At 35.7% G+C, this 9919-nt stretch overlaps 1 protein-coding gene across 1 annotated transcript; it reads left to right on the top strand.

Moving 5' to 3' along the window:
- Positions 1-2009: 2009 nt before the first annotated feature.
- On the top strand, positions 2010-7614 carry LOC109210984 (microtubule-associated protein futsch-like). Its single transcript, XM_019374466.1, has 2 exons — positions 2010-2127; positions 6251-7614. The coding sequence occupies exon 2, from the start codon at positions 6279-6281 to the stop codon at positions 7473-7475; it is 1197 nt and encodes a 398-aa protein (XP_019230011.1). The 5' UTR covers positions 2010-2127; positions 6251-6278; the 3' UTR covers positions 7476-7614.
- The last annotated feature ends 2305 nt before the right edge of the window (positions 7615-9919 follow it).

Raw genomic sequence — 9919 nt, forward strand, 5'->3', positions numbered from 1 at the left:
AGTAAGGAAAGGTCTATTCATTTGTCCGGAAATATGTTTTCGGCCTATCTATCAATTGAACCAAGGGCTGGGCTCTTGTTGACAGACATAAAAAGTGGGATTAAGAACCCAATAGGAAAGGCTTAACGAGGAGAGGGCCCGACAATCATATCACGGCGGTCCAAAAAGTGGGTTCCCTTCAGATAAGACGCACCGTAGGACATTGTTGGCCTTCTTCGTTTTCGATGGAAAAAAAATCTCGATCTCTGAAAGCATTTTTCTTCCCCCGCCTCACCTCCCTCCCTTCGTCTAGCTAGACGGACTAGTGGGGCCCTATCTGGAGACATACTAAAAACCATCCCTTTCGAATTGAACGCAATGTCCATCTTCCAAATAAAAAAGGGCTCGTTGGGAAGAAAGATCTCACACCCTTATGAATCGGCCGTCCGGGCCTGTCAAGTTAGGCCTTCATAAAAAGGTCTATAGGGCGTTAAGCTCAATGAGGTGGGTTCGAAAGTACGTCTTGCAGACTGGGCACCAATTATTGAACTTTAACCATTGTTGTACACATTCCATATGAAAATCATGCTCGCATTTCTAGTTTTCCAATTTTTTCCCCATGACACACTCCTCATGCAAATAAAGTGGCATCCGCGCTTAGTCACTGAAATTATGTGATCATTGTTTAGATATAGCATCCCAAGATCTTAAGAAACTATGTCAAGGATAGTTGAAACGTTGCCAATTTAGGCAGCACAGAAAAGGGGGTGGGGGAACGGAGGTATTCGCTTCAGTAAGTATAAAAATAGTCAAATGCATACCTGACAAATACTGCATTTGATCGCATTCCCATCACCTTCAAATGCCCCTTCGTCTGAGTGCATGCATTGATAAATGCTTCTTTGAATGCATTTTGATAATGCCTCCTCTGACGGAGCCGTGCCCCATCCTCTCCTCAAGAGCTAATAATTCCTGCAAAAAGACTTTCTTAGACCATTGCTGTAAGAATGCGGATTCTAGTACATACTCAGTACTCAATAATGTATCAAAAATACAAAACAGACCTCATAGGGCATGCTATCTATATCCAGTCTCATGTCCCTATTCGCGCTGGTCATAGAAGTTAAGGTCGTCAAGCAACAAGTTCGTCTCGAAAGCAAGCAGCTGCTTTAGACAGAAAACACTAGTTTCATTGACAAAACCAGATAGGACATTGTGTGGTGGTCAAGAAATACTCAAAAAAAAATACCTCATATATATGTTAAGTCTTCATCTTGTTCGATTCTCTCAAGTGCCAATAATACCTATATATAAAGTGAAGCAGTAACCAAATCTCTTACATAAAAATCACGTTAGATTCATCTGGGAAATACCTTAGCAACTCTATCCATGTTATATCGCTGCAAGCTAGGCTTGCCGGTACATTAATTGGTTAATACCTAGTTCCGTACAAGTGACAGGCGCCACACTCAATATGATTAATTTTGAAGAAATTAAGGCACTGGAGTATGTCACAAATTATTTTACGAGGTTAGTGCTGGATGAGCAGCCTACTTCTAGATTTTATATATGCGAGATTCTTCGGGTGCTGGCCTTTCTTACTTTAGAACAAGTCCTAGATGAAATCCTTACTAAATGGTCTTGGTTTCTTTTTAGTTCCAACTCTGTTGAGCTGACCACTGCATCCAAGCTGGGAGCACCGCTCAACATTTTCATCCATTAATTACTTGCAGTGTCCCTTAAGCCCATTTTTAGCTCTTTTTCCACATCATATACATCCAATAATTAATTGCACTAAACACCAAATTCTGTCAAACCATATAAGTAGCATGAGAGGCTTCTTTTTGAAATGGTCAAACTAAAACAATTACGTACTAAATATTTTTGTCTCTTAACAGGAATGATAATCACATCTTTGTGTTTTTTATGTGTTTTCCACAACCTTGGGATGTCCATATTTTACGCACGGAATATAACAACCAAAATTCCAAAAATCTGAAACTTTTTTTCAAATAAATCAATATTTTTCTGTCCTTTTCTTCCTTCTTTTAAGCTCCTTTGCTCCCAAATACCTCATTTGTTTTCTTCCCTAACAATCAACTATCTCTAATGATGAAGGACTTCCATAATCTCCTTTCATTAAAAAAGGTGCGTTTTCCTCTATATATCTTTCAGTTTCTCATTTATTCTCTAGCTCTACTCTTTTTTTCAATAGAATTTATGCATTTTGTTTCAAGAGATTTATCATATTGCTTTAGACATGAATCCTAAGTTATATCATCTTTTACATTCTTTAAAACTTTTCTTGAAAGTTATAACCTATAAGATTTTTATAAAATGATATTATATCTTTATATTTTTCTTTTACGGGGTGGATAGTGGAGGGGATGGCTAACCACCAGGGACATATCTAGAGCATAGTATATGGGTTCCCGGGAATCCAATAATTTTTGGGTAGACCCTGTATTTTTATTAAAAAAATTACTAAATATCTAACTGTGAACCCATTTATTATGGTATATTAATTTGAGATTGCGACACGAACCCACAAATTTTAAATCCTGGATTCGCCTCTGCTGACCACCATTTTGGAAACAGCATTTTCAGAAAATTAATTACTCACTTCATCAGTAGCAGTAGATGAATAAAAAGAAAATGGTTTAATTAGGATAAGAAAAAGGAATATCAAAAGTAAAAAAGAACAACCAAAAACAAAAACAAAACAAACAAGGAAAGAAAAAGAAAGGGGGGGGGGGGGGGGAGGAAGAGAAGGCGTCAGAATTTGGAGGTGTCTTTTTTAAGGTCAAACTGCATAAAAAGGATGTTGTTTTCCACTTTATAGGAATGTAGCTGAGATTCTTAAAAATATTTTCGTCATAAATTATTGATATTTGATTTAAAGTGTATTTCCAGCGTATAGAAATTAATATCCATATTTGTAATGTGCACATTGTCGGAAAAATTGGTCAGAGAAGTAATTGTGCTCTTTTGTAAATTTGGTTCGAACTAAAGAAGATACGTACAAAGTTTCTTCTCACGAGTGACCTTATGAACTGGAAAAAAAATAAAAATAAAAAAGAATGACAAGGAATTTAATTTGATAAGGAGGTTTTTTTTTTCCTATGAGTAGGGAACGCCTTAGAGTCAACAAGCAAACTGAAATAATCGGAAGTTTCAAAGGGTAAGAAAGAACCTTTATTAATATTATGGATTATGAGATGTTTTCTTTAGGGTTTCAAATTTAAATAGCAGGAAGAACTAATGTTTTGGTCATAAGGGGTTTTATTCCCATTCAAGAGATATTGGAAGTATTAGCTCCTAATCCGTGATAGATGGAACTCTATATTTTATTAATATCATTATTTATTTTTATTAATTTAACTTTTATTATCATCAATTTCAACATTAAGTTAGAAATTGGCTTGGCTTTGTTTCCAATTTATCTCTCCTATTCTTAGTGTCATTGCTTGAGTTGTTTAGGAGATACGCAATAGTTGGCAAATATTGGAAGAAAACCACTGGCCATTAAACTAAAGAATACCTATTCAGCTTTGTTTCTTAAAACGAATGTAGGGCCATATACATTTTGCTAATTTTCCTAATCATTAATGTAGCGCGTTTCTCTTTACTAAAAATATAAGTTTATAATGATCATAAAACCATTCGACCCCTTCTCTTTACTCTACTTTCTCACCTATTTATTTGCACATAATTAAAGTTCAATTCATTAATTTAGGCAGCAATGTATACAATCTCTACCTTAAGAAAAGTTGTTATTCTCTAATACATAATTGGTGCTTTATTGAGATTAAAATGTAATGAAAGAAATTTGATAAGTTTAGAATGCACTTATAAGTTGAAACGTGATACTCCCTCCGGTTCATAATAAGTGACCAATTTACTTTTTCATTTTGTTTCAAAATAAGTGTCCAGTTGTGTAATCAAGAAAAAATTTAATTTATTTTTACTCTTTTACCCTTATGTGCATATCCCTTAAAAGTTTTCTCACTCCTCACTATAACTATGTGACCAATATTTAATAAGGGTAGTTTACTCATACTAGGTATTTTTGTATAGGATTTAGCATTTTCTTAATGGACGTGTAAAAAGGAAACTGGTCACTTATTGTGAATCGGAGGGAGTACTTTATTGTGAAAATGACACCATGTAGCCACTTTTAAGCACACCGTTTAAAATATATCCATAATTTATAATATATTTAAGGATTAGCCGATTCGTTCAAACTTTAGGATACAACATCCTAGAGTTTAAGCTTCAAAGTTCAAACTTCAGGACATTGTGTCCTAAAGTTCGAAAGTTTTGTCCAGAAATTCGATTTTTATGTCCTGAATTCCAAATTAACTGCTCAAAAAATTCAGAATAATTAGTCTTGAAGGTTGGGTGAATTTGCTAATCTTTAAATACATTATAAATTGTAGATATATTTTAAACACCATACTTAAAGTGTCTACCGGTGCACTTCGCCCTAGTTTATTTCTTGCTTGGATCGTAAGAAGGGCCATACTCAATATATCATGATAGTGTAATTGTGCTTTACGGGTGATTGACAGGAACGGTCCCATAAAGGTTTGGTCTTTAAATATTATTCCCATTTTTTAATGTATTTAAAGAATAACCTCCGGAACCGCGCACACACTTATTGTTCTTTAGAGATTTCTCCGGATTGGTAAAATTTATGCTATATTTATCCTACTTCTATTGTTATCGTTCACAAACTCTTTTTTGTTGGTTCAATTATTCACCAAATTCTACTTGATTGGCATAACTTTGTGTGATCTGCAATCGACCTATCTGTTAAATTATTCATCAAATTCTATTGGGTTGATATAATTTTGTGCTTGTTCAATTATTTACCAAACTCTACCAGATTGGTGTGACTTTGTCTTATCTGTTAAATTGTTCATCAAAGTTTGCTTGATTGACATAATTTTTTGTAGTGTTCAACAAAATATTTCCAGAATTTGCAATTTCAATTTCAATCAAACTACCCTAAATTTTCTCAAAGTGATCTCAAATTTAAAACAAAGCATCTAAATACCAACACAAACGATCCCCAATTGTTAATCTAGTAAAAAAGAATCAAGAAGACCCACTTTATTTTCTTTAATACTTTCTAAGGACCAAGGTAGAGTTTTGAGATTTGTAAAGTAAATCATTAAATCAGTATTTGAACTAAAAATTTAAGCACAAATTATCAATATTCAAACGACTTTAGAAATAATTTTTCATTAACTTTTATTTTTCATCCTAAAATAAGAATTTTAATCTTCTAAAGTTGAAGAATTATGTGATTGTTGGTGAAGAAGAAAGACGATGAAGAAGGAGCTGAAAGGGCAAATATGTTGCTTGGCATACAAAGGAAAAGAGAGAAAATTCATTTATTAAATACAATCAGTTACGAGGACATTCATCTAAGACCACTCACACAAGGGACACACCATTTAATTTTTTTGTGTTTACCCTATTGATGTAGTTTAATTTGTGATACCGTATATTACTATTTTTATATGCTTTTAACTTTTGACTTCTTAATTTACCCTAATGACATACAGTTATAACCATAATAATATATTTAAGACCACAAGCACTTCTGATATGTTTTTTTTTTTTTGGTAACTAAATTTTTTTGTATTAATCACCAAGTATATATTTACATGATCCATAACAAGGCTACACACAGCCTGTTATCTCAAACAAAAGAAAATTAGTACTAAATTATTTTAACCTAGAATTCAAGTCTATGAACAACATTCTGAATTCTAGGGGAAGCTCTAACACTACAAACTATTGCAATCTCCCTTGCTACTGGTACAAATTCAGCATATAAAACCTGTGCAGCTTGTTACTTGCCTTTAGCTCTAGAAATGATATTGTGAATGTGACTGATCAGTCTGATCTTGCACATCATCAACTCTTTGTGCAAATTCACATTGTCTGAATAAATGATCAACTGTTTTATCACAGGTCTGACACAATACACATTTAGATTCAACTTTTAAGCCATGTCTGGTTATTCTATCAGTGGTTAAGAGTTGTAGTTGGAGCCAATTTCGCCTTTGGTCTGGCATCATTCTTAAACATGACGCATTTCCATTCTACTCTGTTTGTAGAATTGGCCAATGACACCCTTTCCACTCTTATAGGATCTCTGCAACAAATTAACTTTGGCTTCTAATTTTTTCCTTATCATTCAACAAGCCTGTTTGAACAAAAAAATTCTTTACTATTTGTTAAACTTCTCAAACTACAGGTGTAAAATCTTTCCAAAAGCAAAAACAATGGCAACAAGGACAAGGGACACTGCTCCTCCTGGAAAGGAGAAGAGAGGGACATCTCCATCTCCAAAGAGAAGCACCACCAACACATCAAAGACAACCTCTCCGGTCCGAAAACAAGCTGATCCAACAACTACCTTAAACAACAACATTCCTAGTTACCTCAAACCAACAATTACTCAATCTAAGAAGTCTGCATCCTCAAGTGACCTTCACAACATTCAAAATAATAATACTAAATCTTCTCTTCTAACTCGAAGAAGATCATTCGATAATAAGCCTCCCCTGCCTTCTTCCTCACCAAAAACTCGAATTTCCCCTAATCCTAGGGAGAGAATTCCTCGTTCATCGTCATCTTTATCAGCCAAGACTTCTACTTCCCAGAAACCCCTTTTGGATAAATTCTCAAAAACTAGTAAGGATGCCATTGGGAAACAACGTGGCGCTGGCCTAAACTCTAAGCCAGTGACCAAAAGAAAGACGACCACAACCATCAGGAAGCATGACAGCACTAATGGTTCAACTACAAAAGCATCAGTAGTAACAAATTCACAGGTCGAACAGTCAGAGACGGAAGAAGATCATCAAGAATTAACGATCCATGAAACCGAAAAGGAAATGAATGTAAGTGATGGCGAAATGACTGCTAATTCTGATGCAGGGGATAATGATTCGGGCGTGGATGATCATGAAGAGATTAATGAAAATGTAAACAATGCGGAATTGGAGGAAATCAAGGATGCAGCTGAATCGTCATCCATAGTTGAGGAAAATCAAGAAATCAAAATTGAAGAACCAGAAGAAAATCCACAGGTTGAAGAACCAGAAGAAATCAGCGATGAGCCTAATGAAACTTATTCAGAGAAGGAAAAAGAAGAAGTTGTTATAAATGTATCATCCGAGGAGAATCAAGAGTTGAAAGAGGAAGCTGCCATAATAGAAGAAACAGAAGCAGTACAACAACAAAAACTATGTCTCAATCCCAAGCAAGTTGAAGAAACTGATGCCGTGCCAGAGAAAAATACAACAGTGGCATCATCAAAACCTCAACATCAAGTGGTGCAAGGCAAGAATAACGAGTCAGTGGTTTCGAATAACGTGATCGAAGAGACTGCAAGCAAACTTAGGGAGCAAAGGAAGAACAAAGTAAGAGCACTGGCTGGTGCTTTTGAAACTGTCATCTCCCTGCAAGATAAATGAGTATTTCTCTTAGTATTAAGTTTGTGAACCAGCCCCTCGTTGTACTATGCTTATAGTTTTCCAAAAGAACTTTAAATTCTTTAAGTGGGAATTGTATTATTTTCATAAATGATGTGAAAAAGAGATTATTGTTATGCTACTTTCCTAAGTTTAACCCCATCAGTATACATGGAGTCTTTGTTAGCATGTCAGGCGTTGTGATGACAACTCTAGGAAAAACATGGGCGACTGATGAATCTAAGTTGGATTCTTCCTCGTAAGACACTCCTGCACTTTGTTAACTTTACAGAAGCTGCTTTATATGTATTTCTGATGCACCTAGGTTTTATCAGTTTCAGAATAGGTCTCTTAGTTGCTGTGGCAGTTATGTTTGGTGTAAGTCATAACTCATAATTGAGTTTCTTTTGACATACAGTTCCTTATCATCTGAATAATGTATGTGTATTCCTTGTCTTGCTGCATTTGTTTTGCTCTCTGATTCTTTACTGGCTAATATACACTATGACAGCTCCAATTTTAAGTGGCAAAATTAGGTTCAATGATTCAATGACAAAGAAGAGTAGAAAAAAGTAGGTCTGCTGTAAATTGGCCATATACGACAGATAAATGGATATGTGAGATTAGAAAATAGCTCATATTCCTGACATCACATTCTCATGAACTATGAATTTCAGCTCTTTATTATATTGACCTTTACCTGTTTAGCTAACTGTACTCACGGTAATAATGTCAAGGTTTCTTGTACTTTGGGTTTTCATGATGCAAACTCCTACTTTCGTACCTGTGAATCCAGCTGCACATTCAGTCTCCAATTTTGTGGCAACTGCGCATGTTTTTTCGCAAAACAAGTTAAATAACATTATAGGTAGGGCTGATTTAGCATTTATGACAGTTCAAAAAAGCTAAAAAAGAAATGAATTGGCACTCCTGGATTGAGGTAGGTGGTGTCACCAAAGGGTATACTGGAAAAAGAAGCAGGTTGACGGTGGCTGGCGTTGGAGACAGAGAGGTATTATTCGGGCAAGAGATCGGCTGCAAGTCAGTGGTACTGTTATGGTCTGGAAGTCCGCAACAGGGATTGAAGGAGGAGGGTAAATACGGGATGGAGGGAACGGACGCATTTTTACTTGCTGATGGTGTATCTTCATTTTCTTCTCTTTGTAAATTGTATTTCCTTTTTCACTTTCCTAAGATTCTTTGATTTATTTTTCCAAACTTTCTTTGAATCTGTGTAGTAGGCAAATAAAGGCATGTACCCCAACTCCATGGATCCTCAACTAGACACCTTAATTTGTAAAAAGCAAGTGTTTTGAGCCTCTAACCTTGCGCATTGCACTAATCTAGATAACACGTCATTTCCCAAAGATAACCTCATGAGAAACATTCTTTGGTCAAATTCCTTTCCAGTTCAAGAGCCTGAAAAATATAATCTTTGAATAGCGCTCTCAGATTAAGATGAAATAGCAGCTAAGTTACTTGGTCTCAAGAAAGCGAAACTGCAAAAGAAACGCTAGCACAATACTGTAGCAAATCCATCTTCACCCCTGTATCAGGCTGGTAAATCTGAGTCATTTATTGGCTTTTTATTCTTCGTTCATACAACTAGCTTAAGAAATACATGCGTTACGCTTCATACAACTAGATTGAGAAAGGTTGCGGTTGCACTACCCATCGAAAAAATATCTGCTCTCTCCTTCATAACGAATAAACAACAACCGGACCCCCTTGAGCCGATTTCCATATTTGGACCTCAATTTTCACGATTAGCTTTCACCCTCTCAAGGTTTCTTATCCTCTTCACGACTAAATCACTGCAGCCTGTGGTTTAAACCATGGACCTGCACTTGAGAAGGGGAAAGGAACAATGAATGGTTCACTTCCACACTATCTTAAGTCGTGTATGCCATGCACTTTGTCAAACTCACCCATATAATTGCCACATAAGCTCAGTCCATGATCAGTGGCGTTTAAAACAGCAGACTTTTACAGAGTCAGGTGTTAGATAAAAAATTCGTGAAGTTGAGGTGCTGAGGGTGAAAATCTGTGCCACAACGAGTATCTATTTGAGAATTAAGCCTGTGAATATTGTTCTAAACAAAAGTTTCAGTATCGTTTCTCCTTTCATATTGAAATTTGGAACTCTCAAGTTCAAATTAACTTTAAGGATTCAATTTCTTCGTTTCCATTCGATGATTCACTAGGATATGGACTACTAGTTTTCCTCTACTTGTTGGTTTACGAGCTTGCAAGAACCGATTTGATATGAGCATTAAAAGTGGAAGCGTGGAACCATCTGTGGAAAATGCTATACAAAAATGTTGCGTGATCTTTGCTGTCGACGATGTGGTCGACTCTAGCCTCCAGTACAAGGAGGCCTAAGTCACATAAAGACAACACCAATAACATATTCAATATAATTCTACAAATGGTTTGGGGAGAATAAA

Source organism: Nicotiana attenuata, unplaced genomic scaffold, assembly GCF_001879085.1.
Source record: "Nicotiana attenuata strain UT unplaced genomic scaffold, NIATTr2, whole genome shotgun sequence".
NCBI classification, from domain to species: Eukaryota; Viridiplantae; Streptophyta; class Magnoliopsida; order Solanales; family Solanaceae; genus Nicotiana; species Nicotiana attenuata.

Excerpts from the sequence above, each read along its gene's own strand:
- LOC109210984 (XM_019374466.1), top strand. The coding sequence starts at position 6,279 with ATGGCAACAAGGACAAGGGACACTGCTCCTCCTGGAAAGGAGAAGAGA.